Genomic DNA, 20,505 nt, shown 5'->3' on the forward strand with positions numbered 1-20,505 from the left:
TGGGTTGCAGAAATGAGGGGTTTGCACTTTGCTTTGCGGGTCTGCTCTTGCAGTTTCATTGAACAAAGCCCCTGCAAAATCCCTGGGTGATGAAATATTTCCTCTCCGTTGGGGCCGGGACAAGAGATGGCATCTGCAGAGCCAGAAAAGGAAGTCCTTTCCTTATAGAGAGCGCTCTCGGTGTGACACAATGGCTGATATAAAGTGTCGGGGGAGCTGAGCCGAAGGCAAAGGAACAAAGGAAGATCAAGATTCGGTGGCAGTCTCGGACAAAAGGAAAGCGGAAGGTGTCCCGGGGATGGATAAATTTAAGGCTGCGCTTGTGCTGGCTGGGGTAGGGGATGCTCTTGGTTATCGCAATTTCTCCCGGGAAAACAATGCCTTAGGTGCAAAAATCCAGCAGGAGCTGAAGGAAATTGGAGGGCTTGAGAACCTGGTGCTCTCTCCCGACAAGTGGCCAGTAAGTGACAACACGCTCATGCACATGGCTACGGCGGAGGCTGTCATCACAGGTAGGTACGGCGGGACTAGCGAATGCAGTCTGGAAAGGAACAAAATTGCCAAGCTGCTGCGTTTCTTAGAATAAGCCTGAGTGCTGGGGGCGTCGTGAGAAAGTGTGTCGGAAATGCCGCTTACGTGCATGATAATGTGCATTGGCTTGTCTCCTCCATGAGCGTAATCTTGCAATCGTCACGCAAATTGGGGAGTTTTGATTTCTTGAGTGTGGAGGGGCTCTCCCTATATTTTCACTTGGTTTATACAGTTGGTTGAAGCTTAAAGACTAAAATACCATATGTCCAGCATAAAAAAATAATTGCTAAGTAGATTATCTGCACACTGGAACACAGCAGGGAATAATATAGCCACTAGAAATCCTTCTGTAAATGATAAGAGCTCTTCTAAGCACATTTTTGACATGTTTATGTTCAGAATTCCAGGCTGGAGTAGAGTCACGTTAATACCTCTTTCAGGCTAAAATCCTGTCTTTCAGACTCTCTCCCCTTTGCTGCCCCTCGGGCAAAGCGTTGCACCTGCCTGGTCAGAAATGGAACAATTTGCTTTTTAAGGAGAGCTGTGTGTCTTTTGTCCAAAAAAATATTCTAACTTACTATGTTTATAATAAAGCCTTTCAGATTAGTGGCAGTTATTAATCTGTGTCTTCTAAAATCACAATAGTTTGAAAAAGAACATTTGGTTTCTCTGAAGGCAGGAATAATCTTTTGTAAGGTGTGATGATATTTATATCGACACCCTACCCATTGGAGTAGAGCTTTCTGAGACTGGCAAGATCATCGTCAAAAGCACACCAGAACACAGTGACCATTCAGCAATATTTTGCCTCTTCAGAACGAATCCAATTTTTTAATCTCTGTAAAAACATCCCTGATTTTTCTCAACATGCGGAACACTGGATAACTAACAGTAGCAGAAGCTCACAATGGAGCTTCGCGTCAATGAAATTTCCCTTGTGCTTCTGTTTCACCACTTTATCCGCCTGCTTCCAATCTGCTCTAAATTTAGTATGTAGAGATCAGTTGAAGAGTGTGTTGGACGCTTCATGCTTGGCTATTAGCTAACCAATGGTTTAAGGGGTAGCTAATACACTAAAGATAAGGGCAAGATGTCAGCCTATCAAGAAAAAAGATGACTAACATATTTCTGAATATAGGCTATGATTAAATACGTATCCTGTGTTTCTTGCTTATTGAACTCTCTAGAACCAGAACTTCTGGGTAATCAAGCCGGTTAGACTAATAGTAAAATAATAAATCTTATTTCTTAAATATAACAGGACCATTGTGGCTCTAAAGAAAAAAAGTCTCAGCTGTAACTCTCATCAGCTGTGTTTATCGCACACTCTCATTTCTTTGGCCTGATCAGACAAGATTTTTAAAAAGGTGCTTCTATGGGCTGGTGAGAAAGCAACAAGGTGGTGTGCGGAATTTTAAGAAGAAGTTGTCATTTCATAGTTAACGCTGGTGAACGGGGGAAAGCGAGTCCTTCTTTCTGCTTCCCACAAGGGGAACAGAACCACTCCTGCCCACAGCGGTGTCTCCTCCTGTCAAGGGGAACGCCAAAAAGCCACTGGGGTTGATCATGGCCCAGCCCACGTGCAAAATCACCCAAGTCAACAGAGTGAAGCTAAAGATGAACGTGGGTCCGTGAGGCTGAAGGCAGCTGCTACCACCCCTGGGGAGCTGCCTTCCCTGTGTGGTGGGGACCCCTTGCTGCTGGAGTCTGAGACTTTAAAGAATATATTGGGTGCTTGAAACGTTACCAGCCAAAAAAAAAAAAAAAAAAAGAAAAAGAAAAAAGAGAAAAATGAGGGGAAATAAGCAAAAAATATTCCTGTCCCCCACTGCCTTGTACCCCACATGTCCCGTTCACCCATCTGGTGGCAGCATCCCCTGGGTGCACCCCTCCAGGTAGATGCGGGATGTTTGCAGCCTGAGATGGACATGCCCAGGGCTTAGGATCACCGTGAAGTCCCATCACCGGGGCACTGCCCTGGGGAGCGCTCCCAGCCTGAGGCTGCGGCAGCAGCCAAGCGTGAGGTGGAGCTTTGTGTTAAGGACTAAGGCAGTTCTCAGCCAGGGAGGCAATTTTGGCCTATACTTCGCTGGCTGCATGGAAGACGTGCCAGGAGGGTCATGGCCAGAAGCAGCAGGGGGGGAGAGGGGGGAGGGCTGTGGGCACTGCTGCAGACTGAGCTGGTGGTCCCCAAATCTGCCATGTGCACGGACTGAAAGTTTGATCCCACAATGAAGGATAAATGAAACATCTACTTCCAGTAGGAATCTGTCTCATAAGGGAGGAATGAAAACAGCATCATCAAAAGGCTGAGAGAGTTGGGGTTGTTCAGCCCGGAGAAGAGAAGGCTCTGAGGAGACCTTATTGCAGCCTTCCAGTACCTAAAGGGGGCCTACAGGAGAGCTGGGGAGGGACTTTTTACAAGGACATGTAGTGATAGGATGAGGGGTAATGACTTCAAACTGGAAAAGGGTAGACTTAGATTAGATATTAGGAACATATTTTTCACTGTGAGGGTGGTGAGGCACTGGAATAGGTTGCCCAGAGAAGTTGTTGAGGCCCCACCCCTGGAGGTGTTCAAGGCCAGGCTGGACGTGGCCTTGGGCAACCTGGTCTAGTGGGAGGTGTCCCTGCCCATGGCAGGGGGGTTGGAACTCGATGATCTTCAAGGTCCCTTCCAGCCTAAACCATTTTATGATTCTATGAAAAGCCGGGGAACTATCACTGCAGCAAGGAAAGCCTTTTCCTTTCTGACTTAAACATGGGTTTAAAAAAAAAATAAGGGTTCATTTCTAAATAAAGAACCTGTCCTATTGACTTGACGGCTGAGACGGCAGCCTGGCTCCAGGTGCGAGAAGGGTGGTGGGCTCGGACAGCCCGGGGATGCTGGACCACAGGGACTCTGCCTCTGGGGACAAGGCTTCTGCAGAAGCTGCCAGGCGGTAAATCCTGCTCCTGGCTCCCATCCGGATAAACTGACACCTGATTCCTAAATGTGGAAAGAGTCAGCAGCTTGAAAGTATCTTGTTCCTCTGGGATTGTATGTGGGATGGATGGCATAATGGACAGGGTATTTTTTATGAGAAAGGAGGAGAATCTTGGTTTTATGCTGCATCCCCTTTATTCACCTGTCTGAATAACTGATACTTTCAAGTGGCTGTGGTTTACAGGGCTCAAACTTTCTCTTAAATTAAACCTTTTCTGTGGATGTCAAGAAATCACCATCTTTGACAAAATGAGGATATTTTTAGAAGAACTCCCCCTCCTGTGTTATTCAATCTGTGCGTCAAACCAAGTATTAAATGGGGTTTCTCTAAGTACATAGAAAGATATATATGGACAAATCCCGACGGTCTCCTCAGTTCCCACTGATTACACAACTGTAATAGATGCCAGTGGAAGCTTTTCCTCGGCAAAAGCCGAGGACAGGGCTCTTCAAGCCCAGCGACACACAACAGCAGCCGAGAGAAGCAGCTATACTGAAGAAACAGTATATGTTTAACAGGTGGGAGGTTCTTCCTTAGGCAAGACTGCAGGCTTTGGCAAAAATAATCAATAAACAGATATTGTTAATGAACTTAATCCAGAGATAAATTTATCGGCTGGAAATACTATAGACTGTAGCAGTTTACTACTCTTACTGATCTTTATAATAATTTTTATAAAAGCTCGCTGGCCTGGTTACTGTACTGACATAAGATATAGGGATCCCTGCATGAAAGACCTACAAATTTTAGAAAAAATAAATATAAAATACAGCATAGAAATAATATCACTAATTTGCTTTTCTAAAATACACCATAAAAATAATATCACTAATTTGCTTTTGTGTTTAGTCATACATACCTCTTTAAAATAATTCAGTGGTGATTAAAAAAACAAAATAGGCTTTCATTTTTAAATTGGATTCGTGTCTGCAAATGCCGGGGCTGAGCCAGGCACAGCTGGCTTCCTGCGCACACCCAGGGCCACGGCAGCAACACACTCACCTTACAGTTAGACACCTCTGTAAATACTTCACACTGTGGAGCCTAAATAAAGCCCCTGAGCAGCTACTCTTGATGAGCTGAATGCCTTCATCTTTCCAATTAAAGGAATTAAAAGTGGAAAGTAAAACGCAGGAAAAGATGAGAAGAGAGAGCCGAGGCTGTTCTCCCTCCAGCCAGCTCCCATGCTGTGTAGAAACGTGTTGACAGTGGCAGCAGAAACACAATACGGTGTATTGGAAGTGGAAATAAGAGCACTTTTTAAATGCATGGTGAGCTTGGCTGTTTGTTTTCAGAGCTCTCTTGCTTTTCTGCCTTCACACAGCAACCTTCTCTTCCCTTCTCTGAGCAGATTACTGGTGTTTAGAAGACCTCTACCGGGAGCTGGTAAAACGCTACGTGGATGCTATCGACAAGCTCTCGGGGAGGCGGCCGGACCCCGCGACCATTGAAGGCTGCAGGGAATTAAAACCAGACAACTACCTTCTCGCTTGGCACACACCGTTCAATGAAAAGGGTGCGGTACCGCTTTCCATTTATAGGTCCTGGCTTGAATAATGCATGCTTTCAGTGTTTGTGGCTATATGGAAATTGTTTCCTTTTCCCCCCTGACATCAAAGGCTACTACCCCTGAAACGTTTCCATGTTTGCCTGAGGATGGCAAGAGATCTGCCAGGAATTCCTTCTGTAGGGCACTATGTCCTCTCGTAAATGAACCCTTCCCTCTTTAACATCTATTTAAAGAGACTTTGTTCTTGGCTCTGTGCCTCGGGGTCCAGATCTTTGTCCTTGAGTTTGATGGTTATTTTAAGAAATATTTTCTGCCATTTTTCATTTAAATGTTTGTAGTCTTGGATCTTTTCAGCGATGGCAGATCTGAAACAAAAAGCTGAGCCTGTGAAATGCTCTATGCACTGATGTGTTGGTGCATAGAGCAGAGAAAGCAGAGACTTCCCTCCAGGTGGAAGCCCTGCTAACAACTATGACTGTTTTGCTGATAATCCCTCATATTCTCATCCTTGTTTCCCTTTCTCTTTCTTTCTGTTTATGATAATTTCCTTTTATGATGAATTGAATTTCTACTTCAAGTTAAATAGCATGCATACAGCTACGTGCACGCCCATACACATATACCCATACAGTGCAATTAATCTTTAAAGACTGCAGAGACACCACATCATTGTCAGAGGAGGAGGTAGACCTGAGCAGCCACAAGACAATGGCAGCTCCCGCAGACGTAGCGCTGTATCGGTACGATGCTCTACTGCTGCCGTACGTAGCGGCATTGCTCAACAGCATTGCATATTGATGCAACGTCGTGGCAAAGACCCGGCGGCACAGTGCCATGGCTATTTCTGGGTCTCTGCAGTCAGTTCGCTCTGACACAAAAAGCATCCCTCACTCAGCCCCCGCTCCTCACAACAGCTGCTGGGGGGGGAAAGGATCCTCTCCCCATTTATTCAGCTCACCCTGCTATTAGCCAGGCACATCTGAGAGAGTGCCCCTTTGGCACTTGTCATACGTCTTCTGATTGACAGTGAGTAAAATTCGGTCAAAATAATTGTGGGAGCTGACGGTGGCCCTGAGCAGCTCTCGACACTTCCACCAGTGGATCACGGCTGTTCCCCAGTCCATTGCTGTGTTAGAGCCACACCTCTTCTTTTAGCCTTCCTCCTCCCCAGCTTTCCATGATGAACTATTTGCTTTTGGGATCCTCAGGGCTAGAATGACCTAAAATTAATTCCTACCTGGAGACCTGGCAGCTAAAACCTTCCTTCTCCATCTGGTCTGACAAATACCATCCTGAACATCTCAAGAAGCCTTTTTTTCACCATGAGAGCAGAAGAATCAGTGAGCAGGGGTAGAGATGTTCAGCCTACTGGGGCACCTAACACTGCTATGGACATAATTAACTTTTTTATTGAATTTTCACAACTTTCTTCTCAAGGCAAAAACATTCCGTGGGCGCTGAATGCCCAGCAGTTGGGTCATATCTTGGATGGGCTGGAACCAAAATGCTGGTTTCCTGTGGTCATTTTATCTTACCTCACTTTGAGCAAGAATTCATGTGCCAGCCTTCATGGACCAGTGAAATCATAGAATGGTTTAGGTTGGAAGGGATCTTGAAGATCATCGAGTTCCAAGCCCCCTGCCATGGACAGGGGCACCTCCCACCAGGCCAGGTTGCCCAAAGCCACGTCCAGCCTGGCCTTGAACACCTCCAGGGATGGGTTCTCCACAACTTCTCTGGGCAACCTGTTCCAGTGCCTTACCACCCTCAAAGTGAAAAATTTCTTCCTAATGTTTAATCTAAACCTGCCCTCTTCCAGTTTAAAGCCATTCCCCCTCATCCTATCACTACATGCCCTAGTAAAAAGTCCCTCCCCAGCTCTCCTGTAGGCCCCCTTTAGGTACTGGAAGGCTGCAATAAGGTCTCCTCAGAGCCTTCTCTTCTCCAGGCTGAGAAATGGTAGCTTAGGTAATTAGAAATGGTAGCTGAGAAATTGTAGCTTAGGTAATTTCTCATTGCGTACATGAAGCTCCTCTGCTCAAATTCACGCAGGTATAGTCAGCACACTGAGTTCTGAGTTCTTAAGTCGAAATGCCCTGTGTGTCTCTTTGCCACCTCATGTCATGCTCCTTGCCACACTCATTGCAGACATACCTGAATTATGTTAAAGGCTGGTGAGATTCTTGTAACGACCAGAAGACCCGCCCAAGGCTTGTTTCCAATTTATGACATGGTTAAGCTCGAGGCTCAAATTTTCACTGTTGATTGTTTGCCTCTGTCAGCATTCGTTTAAGATTTTGATGCAGATGAGTCCACTGTTTCTGAAACATGGTAAAAATGTTTTGTTCCATTGCTAAAAACTTAAATTGTTCAGAAGAGAATCTCTGACATTTGAGAGTTGGAACCAAAATCTGAGTAAGCTGGTACTCCTTGAGACAGAGGTGTGCCTTCGAAGCCGCTGCTGAAGTCCAGTCAAATGGCAGCTTGGCCCTACCCGTATCATATGTATTTCAGGCTGAGGCTGTAGCACCCAAGCCGGTCTTTATTTGCAGCTACCAGGGCAGCTGCAGGGCTTCCTAGTAGCACTTGAGAATGGTGTCTTTTTGCTGGTGGCATAGCTAGAGGAGCATGAGGAAAAAGTATGAGTTAAATGCAGAAAGTTGGGGAGCAAAAATGAAGGATAAGCCACGGAGGGACAGGAGATAAAAGGGCCAGGTTCTAACTTCTCATGCAGAACTGTCTGTAGTCACAAAAGACACATCCTCTTCAGGGACAGCAGCCATTAAGCTGATCTTTACAATTCTATGTATGTAGAGTGAAGAAAAGCACACTGAGATATTACATACTAACAGAGAACAATGTCGTGCATGAATGAAAATGGTGTAAGAAGAAACTGTCAACATAGCTTTTGTGAAGAGAAGTCACCGCAGAAATTTATTAGAAAACTCATGAAGTAGCCAAGAAATGGGAAGAAAAAGGAGATACTGTGAAGATGGTCTGTTAGGACTTCCTAAAGACACTCAACAAGGTCCCTCACAAAAGGCACCAAGGGATAAGGCACTAAGTTGCTACAGGATGATGGAAAGGTACTCCTGAGGATAGACAACTTATTAAAAGACAGTAAATAAAGAACAAGAGATTGCAGTCTGTCTTCTCCATAGAAGAGGAGGTACCTGTGTTGGACCTCTGTTATTCAACATGTCCACAAACTATCTGGAAATGCAAATGCATAGTGGGTCAACGAAGTCAAAAGTAGTATGATGCAGAGTTGTGGAAGAGTTACTACTGTTGCACAGTAGCAGAATCAAAAGATGAAGATAAATGAAAAGTCATACACAGAGGGAGGTCAGGGGCGGGGCAGGGGGAAATCCTAATTTTATATGCATAGTTGCAGTTGCTGATTCTGTTACCATTGAGTGAAGGGATGGTGGAGCTATAGTAGTTCTAGAATAATGTTACTTCAATGCTCAGTAAGAACCAGGGAGCAAATTGACTGTTAGAAACGACTGAGAAAGTAACAGAGAGCAAAACACAAAACATGTTGGCACCACTGTATAAATCCATAGCTGCTGTTTCTTGATTACTGTATGTAATCTGGTTCTTGTCTCCCCTCAAGAGGATCTAAGACGACTAGAAAGGATATGAGAAAGGACGGCTGGATTAGTACAAAGATGCTTCCATAGGCTGTGATGTCTGAGACTATGGAATAGAGAACTGTAAAGTCATAGATAGCTTGGAGAACATGAATAGGGACAGAGAAAACTCACTGTTTCCTCCATCACAGGAACTAGAGACTTCAAATGAAACTGGCAGGTCATGAGTTCAAAGCAAGCAAAAGGAAGGACTTCTTCACACACCTAATTAAGAGGCACAACTATTTTCCAGTGGCAATTTGCAGATGCTACAGTTCATGTGAGTTCAAAAAAGGGCTGGGCAAATTCACCCAAGGGAAATCCTTCAAGGGTTATTAAGCAGAATGGCAAATAGCCAGCTGCCTCCCAGATCAGGGTGATAAATTGTCAGCAGCTTAGTTAGTACAAAGGGGTAGCATTGTACCTTTCTTTTTCTTAAGTATCCTCTCCATTGGCCACTGTCAGACACAATAAGTTATGTTGACCTTTTTTCTGATCATGGAGGACAGTCCTTACACGTGTCTCACCTGTTGCTTGGACTAGTCTTGCTGTCCCTTACTTCATTGATTCAAACGATAGATACTGAGACATGGGAGCTAACAGACACTTGTCACCTGAAGCCCTGTCTAGACTTAATGTTACTCCATGTGACAGAACTTTTTGTTGCAGATTTTGCTTGTCTAATTATGCAGAAGGTTTTAATGTAACTTCCTAGACTGGAGGAACACAACGAAGTTGCAAAGTTAAGCTCCTTCAAACTAGCAGTCAGGTTACTGTGCATCCTCCACTTTGGATATACTAAGAGATGTTATTCAATTAGGAGTTCTGTGTAGCACAACACCCTTCCCTCTTGGATAACCAGCACAGATTGTGTCATTTGGAGGAACCAGGACAGCACAGTGAAGATGACTCTCATCTGCTGCTCCATGGCATCAGATGGTTTAATGAAGAGTTTGGTCTTGCAAGCAGAAGATATGTTCTCCCAGTTAAGCTGACTGGTGCTCTGGAAGACTGGATTTCTTTCCTGACTTTTCCTTGAGGTTTCTATGTGATTTGTGGGATAGGCAGACAGTTTTATCTGCTCCTGGCTCCTTAATAACCAGGCACTACAGCTGCAGTATATGTGAGGTACAGGAGCAAACACACCATTTGCAGAACAAATATCCAGACTTTTCATGAGGGGCAGTGGCCAAAGGTGTTCTGGAGAGGGCCCCTTTCACTGCGATCAGGAAGGTGAGCAAGGGACGAGGAAGCAAGCTCTGAGCTTGAGGGGCATAAAATGGTATTTTGCAAACCCTTTCATGTCACGTTTATCAGGTGTTTGGTCTGGTTTTTTTGGAAGAGATATTGCATGCAAAATTTGCACATTAGACTCTGAGGAGGAAGGAAAGAAACGTCTTCAGCTAACCTAGTTAGATCACCTAACCAGGGTGCTCACTCAGGATAGCTGCTGTCTGTGGAGAAGAAGAGCTCTTCTCTTGAAATTCGGATCCTGCTTGGTCTGGATTGCACTTGGACATACCAATGGGTGGCTTATGTTAGTTTGGCTCAGGCTTCAGTTTGGCTTGAAGTAAATCTTCCTGCCATCTCCACTACCACACTTTGATCACACTCATGATTTTAGGACACCCGAGCTGGAGCAGCTTGGGATGACACAATGGAAATCAGTGCTCCAAGAGAGCTCCTGCTGCTCTGCACCAGCGGCCACAGCCGAGGGGAGCAGCTGAGGGATCTTCTCAAGATAGGTGTCTAAAAGCCCTGACCCTGGGTCCTAGGCATCTGCTGCTTCAATTCACTCTGGCCAATGAATTGCTCCTACTACACCACCGTACTGGCTCACGGAGATACAGCTGTTCTCCACACTGCCTATCTGGGAAAGACAGGGAGACCGTGCTTTTAATGCAGGTTCCACAGAAGCTAAAATTAGGTGGCATAAATATGCCCCTTATCTTCCAGGATAGAGAAATGCTGATTGCTCTCAGCTATACCCAAGGTCACTGGGACGTGTGATTGAGCAAAGACAGTGCTGAAAAATGCCAAGCACTTTGAAAAATCGAACCCTACCCATCTCAGGGTGGGTGCCTGCAATGAGTTAATGCTTTTTTGGGCATTGGCTCACCAGCTGCAAAGAGGAGATAATCACCTCACTGGTGCCTTGTGAAGATAAGCTCATTAAAACTTCTGTGGGATCCTGATATTACTGTGATAAGTACTGCAGAGAAACTCATTAGTAAATTTAACTCTCCATTCAATGAAGTGTTTAAAAGTTGAACACCTAGGATCACGCACTCAGTGCTGAGGATTAAAAGAAATACTGAATTAGCTATTCAATAAATAAACTCTGCGCTGCACAAGGCAGAAATTCCCAAGACCAAGCTCAGTAAGTGCAGGATGTACCATCATGTGTGCCCACACAAGCACGGACTTCAGGTTGCACGGGAAACCTCAGTTCTGACATTGCCTAAATTTGGAGGATTTGCCTCTGTAGCCTTCAGTTTCTTTTTGGACACATTATTTTTGTATGTGAAAGAAACTATTTTGTGAACTACCAGTGGGGATCTCTAGGATGAAACATGCATTAAAATTGTAAGATCAACTGTGATGCTCATATAAAGTGTTTTAATCATGTGCTTTCAGCATGAAGACTACTAAAATAAGGGTGTAGTAAAAGTGTCTGTTTCTCAAACTTCTGTTTCTAGTGCTGGCATCTGGAGCAAGCAAAATAGCGGTGTCAGCCGAGAATGAGTAGAGATGGCATAAGACTTTGAATCAAACAAGTGTTGTGAACTAGAGAGCACGCTGCTTTCTGAACCTGCTATACTCTTCGTAGCACTTGAGGGTATTGGGATATACCTGTAAAACCAGAATGTGCAGAAGCAAAATTCCTCACAAGAACCTTCCAAAACTTGTAACTCACTTTGCGTGCTTATTTCCCACTCCCTGAGGAGTTCCCACACATGAGTTGAATTAATAAAATGTGCTTGTTTCACATTTTATCAACTTGTTTATGTATCATTAGTCTCCTCTTAAATGCTTGCACTATCTTTTTATTTTAGGTTCTGGTTTTGGAGCGTCAACAAAAGCCATGTGTTTAGGGATGCGATACTGGAAGCCAGAAAGGCTGGAGTCACTTATCGAAGTGAGCATTGAGTGTGGACGAATGACTCATAACCATCCCACAGGTAATGTCCACTGACGTATTGGCACGCTGAGGTCCCTAATGCCACTTTTCGCTTCTGTGGGGACTAGCACGGCTCTTGTGGATTCACCTGGTTAAACTACCATAGAATCATAGAATTGTCTAAGTTGGAAGGGACCTTTAAGATCATCGAGTCCAACAATCAACCTAACACTGCCAAAACCACCACTAAACCATGTCCCTAAGCATCATATCTAGAATTGCTTCTGCTTTGCAGACTCCAAGGCCTTGGTTTGAATTTTGCTTGGATAGTATATACACGTATATATTACTTACATAAGCTTACATATTTGCTTGCATATTACACAAACAGCAGCCTCAGGCATAGGAGTTTTCCCTCCTAATATCCCAACAAGGAAACACAACCCACCTTGTCCAAAGCATATTCATGTCACTTGCTCTGATCGAATCTTAGGATTCATGTACACCTAGATGACTTGCTGTTAACATGCAAGTTTATGGTTCAGGGGATAATAACATTTTTCTTTTGACAGGTTTTGTCATATCACTGTAGCTAAAGGTAGAATGCCAAAAAACCCTAACTCCACATATTTTAGGACACAATCTGAAACAGTCTCTAAACAAAACTTAAATAAGTAGATTTAATGTTTTGAATATTCAGGTCTGTCATTCTGATAATTATATGCTATGTAAGCATGTATTCATTCTGCTTGCTTTGAACAGCAATAAATAAAACCATAATGAATGGTGACATGTTCAACACACTCAGTGCTTTGAAGCAGTCAGAAAAGCCATCAGGATGGAATAAAATTAGAGGAAAAGAATTCAAAGCAAAGCAGAAAATATCGTGAAGCCAATATATAAAGTCCATGGTGCATTAGCAGCAGCAAGACTGCTTGCAGTTCTGGGTCTCCCACCTCAGAAAGAATTTACTAGAGCCAGAAAATGGCAGCAAGGAGCATTCAAGTCATCAAAAGCTTTCCGTACAAGGAGAAATTACACCCAGAAGGAGTTTTCAACTGGGAAAAGAGACAAGTGGCGTGGTGGGGTGGCAGGGAGGAGTGGGGTGGAAGGGCCACCACGGACCTCACTACCATCCTGAAACGTGCCAGGGGAATGTCAGTTGTGACTGTCATAACTCAAAGACAGGGGAAACCCAATTGGCATGTCAGTCAGGACTGAAACAGACAGACAAAGGAAATACTTCCCCGTATCGTGCACAGTTAAGCTGCAGACCTCGCTGCTACAGGCAGCTGCAAAGTCCACAGAAACGCCTGGGTTCAAAAGGGATCAGGCAAGCGGACAAGAAGAGCTGTTGCTGTTAAAAGCAATCAAGCTGTGTAATTAAAATTGCCCCTAAGCTAGTCCAGAAGCTCTGGAGAGCAGAACAGCCAAACCAATTAGGCTCAGTCTGTACTGGCATTACTAAGCAGAGTCAGAGGCCTTGGCTGGGGCTTGCTTTCCTCCCCCGTGAGGGGCAGAGGCTATGTGAGGGCTGCCAGAAGGGCAATAGCAGCAGGGGGGGGCTACTACCTGGGAAGCGGGCAATAAAAGATTGCGAGCCCCTCAAAAAAAACCTTCTGGGCATGTCCCAGCCTCTGTCACCCTCTTCACCACCCACTGCTCCCTGCTAGCTCTTTGCTTCACCCTCTAAACCCTCTGCTGCCACGCTCACGCTGAATGTGACACTCAAGGAGCTTTACGGCAGTTGGGTTAGATGCCGTCTATCTGAGTGAGACCCTTTGAGCTGTTTTTTTATTCTTTCTGAAAGCGTCTATTGGATCCTGGGTTAGACATGCCTTTGGCCTGACCCAGTATTGCAGGTCTTATGGCAGAAAGAATGAGTAATCCTCTTCTGGACTTGTAGCCTCCTAAAATGATTTGGTTTTACCTTCAGCAAAGAACACAAAGTTCATGCTTACCTCTATGTATGAGTGAATGCTTTTGGGAGAAGCACACACATCAATACCGTGCTCACCTGGGGCTTATTTGAATGACTGAGTTGTTTTCTTAACCTTCTTTTGCATGTTGCACTGGGTCGGTTTTGTTACCTTTGACAGAATGCCAAGAGCACAAGCAAATATGAGAAATGAGCCCCTCGGCTTCTGACGTCGTGGAAACGCTGAGTGCCTATTAACAGAAAGTTCATCTTAATTATATTTGTATCCAAAGTGGAAGACCTATCTAGGCAGGGAGACAGCATGTCCTACTTGGACAACTGCTTCTTTCCTCTGAGGGGACATGGGCTTGTGCCCCTAGAGGAAAGAAGCAATTGTCCAAGTAAGACATGGACTTGTCCCCTTAAGAGTAAAATGAGCCAGAAATAGTGTTAGATCTAACAACCACAGCTCTTGAGCTGGATGACTCTGTAAGCAAGGAGATACAGCTTGTAATCGAATCACTTTGCACAAGTCAATTATTTCATGTGACTTCAATTAGAAGATTTTCAGTATGACATTAGAGGATGATGTTTATTTTTGACCCCTACCTCAATTTCTGTCATGTTACACCACCGAGAACAGAAGCTCCCTTCTGTGTAAAATAAGTTGTAAACCAACGGGCACCACACAGCAGCCAACAATCTCAACAGGCCGTGAGCCAGCCTGCAAGCAGGCGGAGGTAGGTTACGTGCATTCGTTAATCTACCCAAACGCAATGAGGCATTCCACTAACGATTTTACGAAGGACATGACAAGGATGATAAGAGCGCAGACAGCGCATTGTTATCTACTATAATCATGGTTATAATCATGGTTATCTACAAATTCCAGGCTTTCTAGGGTCCCTCTGCACAGCTCTCTTTGTGGCGTACGCAATACAAGGGAAACCCCTTGTGCAGTGGGGAAGAGAAATGATGAAGGTTGTGCCGATGGCTGAAGAATACTGCAAGAAGACCATTCGCCACATGGCAGGTAATGTGTCTGAGTCAAAAGAGTTTTTTTCTTAAATGTATGTTCAGCTAGAAAGACACTGGAGAAATGTCACTCCCCAGGATCTCCATTTTTGCTGCTTCCCTCCCTGCTCCCATCTCCACTCTCTGTCCTCCTGCTTTCTCTGCTCAAACTGTAGCTCTGCACAGGGGGTGCCACCACCTTCTAACATCCGTTAGGTATCTGGTATATTGGTGGCAAAAATAACGAAGAGAAATAGCAATGATAATGCCCTACTGCACAGTTTTATTTTTAGAAAGTCTTCAAAGATTGCTGGGCAGGGGTGAGGGAGGAAATGGTATTCAGCAGGTTACTAGGTAAACTGACTGCTGAGATATGAATTATTACATCAATTAGCACAGTCCGATATTTTCCATAAGCAAACCTACTGATATTCCTCATTTTTCCAGGAAAAGCTCACTTGCAGATGCCTCCTGACCAAAACTTAGGTTTTGACTACAAATTCAGATTTGATTGTTGCTTTTCTGAACAAATATTTAAGATAAAACCTGAACAAATATTTAAGATAAAACCTGTTGTATCCTTGTTTTAAAACAATGGAGTGTAACACAACTACTGAACTTGATATTGCTACTTTACTAACGTATGTGATCTTCAGGGCAAAGGTATTTTAGTCCCCTCTTGCCAGTGAGTGGCACGTTTGTAACGGTGAGACCTGCCACGGACAGACAAGTATCATTAAGTTAAAGCATTGAGGAAAGAGGTTTTTCTGTCAACCTTAAGGGGCAGCTGCTGAGAAAGATTGAATTAAGTGGAAAACTTTGCTCAAGAGCACTCAACAATGAAGCTTTACCCGGGGAGGAAAGTTGCTGCTTTAAAATCTGAGAGGAGCACCAGGGAGCCTTCCTGAAAGACCCTGCATTTTCATCCACGCCTCATTGCGCACCAGGATTTTTTTAGACGAGACCTATGAGGAGCAGGTGCAGGATTAGTGCGAGAGAGCTCCTCTCGGAGCGGCTTTGCAGCAGGTCCCTGTCACTCCACCCCAGCAGGACCTCTCGGCGTGGAGGTATGCGCATTGGACTCCTGAGGCACGCTCTCCAGCTAGTGCCCGTATTGTTGAGCTTCGTCCTATTTTGGTAGCGGGAAAAGTCTCCTGCATTAAAGTTAAGCTCCTTGGCTGGTGAGATGCACTGCAAAGAAATCCTGCCAAACAGGGTCCTCCAGTTTTAGAAAACTCTTTTTTAGCTGCATTATCCCCTGTGGATAACAAACACAGTGTTCAGTCACAGAGGGCTCGACTCAGCAGCCCTCTCTGATATTCAGGTGCGATTACTTGCCAGATAGTCCCATGGACCTGAATGTGACCGTCATCTCAGGCTGGGCTCAAGGGATGGGGCAGAGCTTCGCTAGGGTTGGCGGCGTGGGATTTCTGACCATGCTACAGGTCGTCCACGCAAACAAAATCTCCTGCAACTTCTTGATGCCTTTGTTCCCGAGCCCGTGCTTTGGAATAATCACTCTTCCTTGCTTGTTGAGGTGCTACATAGAAAACATTCATTTTTGAGGCATTTTTGTTTTATAGTCATGGGGGAAATAGGAAAAAAAAAGCCACAAAGAAAGAAACCTGTCGGGTCACCTGCATTTTTAAAAGAAGTCTTGGAACCAGCTGGTGTAACCAGGCTGTCACTAGTTTACTTCAGCCAATAACATTTTTTTCGTGTGATTTTTTTTTCCTCAAGATGGTCTCCTTGGATTGATGGCTGTGAATGCACTTTCACTCTGGTTTTCTAAACACACCCACTTTTTTTAGGGTTCTAGTGAATGGCTTCCTTGTAATCAGGTAAAACTGGGGCATGGACTTACGAAAAAAACAGCTGGGCATTCGCAGGCATACAGAGCCATGTGGCTGATGGCCCATCCCTGTCTGGGGCTGGGGAACTGGCAACCTTGTGAAAGTATATCAGGTCCTACAAGGCAGCTTGGATTTTTTTAACATGGAGTTGAACCACTTTAAAAATCTTAATTGCCAAAGAGGGTCACCTGTATGGCACTACAGGCAAAGAAGCAAAATCAGTTTACAACCTTCAGAGAAACAGTTTGGTTGTGTGCATGCTCCTCAGCCACTTGCAGCACACAACTGAGCGACCAAGCGGGACAGAGATGGGGAAAAAGCAGCAACGCTTAATTTTATTGTAAACCATACTCCAATAGTCCCAAACTGAATTGCTATTTTGCCTTGGCATAGTTAGAGGTCCTTCCATCTCCCCGATTTCTAATTCCCTAGCCCATCGGCTTCCCAGGCCGGGTTTCACTCAGGCCTTGATTCTGCAGACAGGCGCACACGTGTGTGCTTAACAGGTCAGCTTGACTTACGCGCCTTTATAAGAAAGTTGAACAAGAGAATAGGCTTGAAAATAAACCGAATTTAGTAAGAATATTCACAGGCGCAAAGTTGGACATGATTAGAGATGCTCTTCCTAAAGTCACAGAAAAAGCAGACCTGTGGTACTTAAAAAAGGATCATTTGTATGGACACAGATGGCAGATGTGTGTGTTATTTATCCCTTTTACTACATTTGGTATGTATTATAAGCAAATGGAAATGTTAGTCTTTCCTATCTGAAAGACCTGATTAGGGCACTGGAGCATCTTTCTTATGAGGAAAGGCTGAGGGATTTGGGTCTTTTTAGTCTGGAGAAAAGAAGACTGAGGGGGGATCTTATTAACACTTACAAATACTTAAAGGGAGGGTGCCAGGGGGATGAGAACAGTCTCTTTTCAGTGGTGCCCAGTGCTAGAACAAGAGGTAATGGGAACAAGCTTGAACATAGGAAGTTCCATCTTAACCTGAGGAGGAACTTATTTACTTTGTGGGTGGCAGAGCACTGGCACAGGCTGCCCAGAGAGGTCGTGGAGTCTCCTACTCTGGAGACATTCAAAACCCGCCTGGACGCTGTCCTGTGCAACCTGTTGTAGGTGACCCTGCTCTGGCAGGGGGGTTGGACTAGATGATCTCCAGAGGTCCCTTCCAACCCTGACCATTCTCTGATTCTGTGATTTGCCTTTTCCTGAAAAATCACGTGGAAATACTGCAAGAACAGAACAGAAATGCTGGAGAAATTATGTGAATAAAAATTGGTAACAAGGTAGAAGGCAATTTGTATTTAGGACATGCAAGCATATTTAGATAGTCTTTAATCAGAGTCAAAGAACATAAAAATTGGCACAGAATTGATGTTTTTCTTTCTTTTTGTTGACTCTTATCTTTTCCTTGGAGTGTGCCTCAGTAAGTTCTCTAAAAATCTCACCTTGATCTACCTCAATGTAATTTTAATATACCATAAAAATAGCATAAGACTCCGAAAATATTTTCTTCTTTCTTTCGCATCTTCTGTTTCCAGTTATATGTCCCACTTCATATTAAAATGCATACTTAGTACATATGCCTGTTTAATGTATGTTACTGTAAAATACCCCATTCTTCAGGTCAATCAATACTGTCTTTTTCTTTAAAACTTATTTAAGTAGAACTGAAAATGTTGCTGAGATGAAATGCTACATCATCAATTTCTTTTGCGTTCAGAATATCAGGAACACTGGTTTTACTTCGAAGCCAAGTGGCAGTTTTATTTGGAGGAGAGAGAAATCAATGAGGAAAATCAGAGTAAAGCTGTCTTCCCGGACAACTACGATGCAGAGGAGAGAGAAAAGGTAACTGCAGCTTCAGAAAGTGCTCGGAAAGGCTCTGAATAAGAAGCATATTTTCAAAGAGGTGCACCAGTATTTTTCAACTGTTTCCAGCACCAGAGCAGTCAGGAAGTCTTTAGTTTTTTTCTAAAATTCCAAGAAAGAAAAAACACCTCCCACCCTTGGCTCTGGTATGTGTTAGTGTGAAAAAGGAGTTGCCACCGGTCCTGGGATTGCTGCAGTGGAAGGAAACAGTGCAGAGAGGCCGGACCTAATGGTCAGATGTATTGAAGTCCAGAGCAGGTACAAACCTTGAGCTGTGGCTCTTTGAGGGTTGGAAAAGGCAAATGTTTTGCCAAAGGCCCTCATGAAAGTCTAATGGCCCGAGTCCCACAGAAGTCCCCCCTGAGTACTAGGAGCTGGACTTGGTTATGGTCCTTTGAACAGAAGACAACCATCCTGAGCAATACTCTGCCAACACAGGCTGTGCCCAGGCTAGTTTTACATGTCTCGAGAGATGGTGTTTCACCACGTCCCATGGGACACTATCTTATAGCGTACATGATCTTTCCTTTGCCTCATGACTTCTGGTTATATCTTATTAACTCAAGAGAAATAATGTGTCTTCTTCCCTGGTGTTTACAGCTTTCTGATACGTGCTGGCACCTTTCAAAGCTCTCCACTTAGCAGCCAAGCAATAAGTATGTGGTTCTTGTCACCTTTTCCCATAAATCAGTCCTTTTTTCCAGACTATTAAAGCACAGTTCTATTCTGAGAAGTCACTTTGTATATTTTTAGGTGCTTATCTACGCAGTGAAAGGTGCCAATGGAAGATAGATTGACTGTGGATAATAAGAAATTGCTCACTCTAAACATAAAGAATAAATTTCCTTCCAGTTTTATTTTATTAATTCAGTGCCATGAACTTGTTACTAGTTTTTTGTTCCTTACAGTTCTACGGGAGTCTTAGCAGAGCTTTAGGAGAGATCAAACTCAACAGTATGTCCCCATGATCGTCTTGAGAGACAACTGCATGGATTCCTAATGCAGAAACAAAATTTACTTTCATTGCCTGAGACCAATTAGTTTGTCCTATTGAGCTATTTATTCTGATGCACAAGAAAGGAAAATGTTGCTTGACCCTCAAACTCAACCACCAGCCAGAGATCACAGCCTGACAGAAGTCGAGAGACTTAATTTGTTTGTAAGCTGAGCATGCTTAGGGCCATGGAAATAATAAATGAGGAGACGGTAACCATCCTGCCTGCCTTTTTCCCAGAAGCGCTTTTCTTTGCACGCCCTCCAAACTAACTGGACACTTGGGTCTGGAGGTATAGCTGATTGCCTTTCTACAGGCAATTAATAAAGCACCAATATGTGGCACCACTCTTGCCAACAGGTGTATGAATGTTCCTGCTCGATCAGGAATGCTTGTCTGCAGACACATACCAGCTGTGGGAGATGTGAAAGTGAAGCCCTCAAATGTGGCTTGGACTGATCTGAGCATGTTGCAATGGCAACTTCCGTCTCTCAAAAAAAATCACACCTTGAAATGTTAAGCAGTAAAGACCACAATCTGTATAAGCAGGTATACAGCTTAAATTTGGGGATAACTAGAAATGTGGGGATAAAAGAGAAATTAGCCCTTCTTGAATGTAGAAATACAAGATGGGCCAATGTAGGATAAATCATTTTTCAGTGCTACGCATTTGGAACACTTTAGATACACAGAGAATAGGCAGAAACTGCACTGCGCTTGGGATCAGCCTGGCTTCTGCAAACAAATCACTTGCCCTGCTCACTTTCCTGGCCTGGACATGACACGTGTGACAAAACGAAAGAGGAACCAAACCAAAGTCATCCAGGCCAATTAAACTCTGAGGATCTCTTCCCCTTAAGGTGGAGTTCCTAAAACCATCACTGTGAAAGGACCCAGAAAGGGAAAAAAAATGGATGGAAAGGGAGCATTAGCCAGCAGCGGGACAACTCCTGGAGGGTGAGGAACTCAGAGGCAGCTGTAATTACAGACTGCAGGGGTTTACAGCAAGGAGGGGACATGTGAATTACCTCCGTGGCTTGGCTGCAGCTCAGTGCCTTCAGCAGG

At 44.3% G+C, this 20,505-nt stretch overlaps 1 protein-coding gene across 1 annotated transcript in view; it reads left to right on the top strand.

Moving 5' to 3' along the window:
- The window catches only part of ADPRHL1 (ADP-ribosylhydrolase like 1), a 23,982-nt gene continuing 3,477 nt past the window's right edge, over positions 1-20,505 (top strand). Inside the window, exons 1-5 of the mRNA XM_009892130.1 lie at positions 1-512; positions 4,870-5,034; positions 11,717-11,842; positions 14,592-14,732; positions 18,298-18,425. Coding sequence (XP_009890432.1) covers positions 299-512; positions 4,870-5,034; positions 11,717-11,842; positions 14,592-14,732; positions 18,298-18,425 — 774 coding nt within the window. The 5' untranslated portion in view covers positions 1-298. The remainder of the gene's footprint in view (positions 513-4,869; positions 5,035-11,716; positions 11,843-14,591; positions 14,733-18,297; positions 18,426-20,505) is intronic.

Source organism: Charadrius vociferus, unplaced genomic scaffold, assembly GCF_000708025.1.
Source record: "Charadrius vociferus isolate BGI_N301 unplaced genomic scaffold, ASM70802v2 scaffold218, whole genome shotgun sequence".
NCBI classification, from domain to species: Eukaryota; Metazoa; Chordata; class Aves; order Charadriiformes; family Charadriidae; genus Charadrius; species Charadrius vociferus.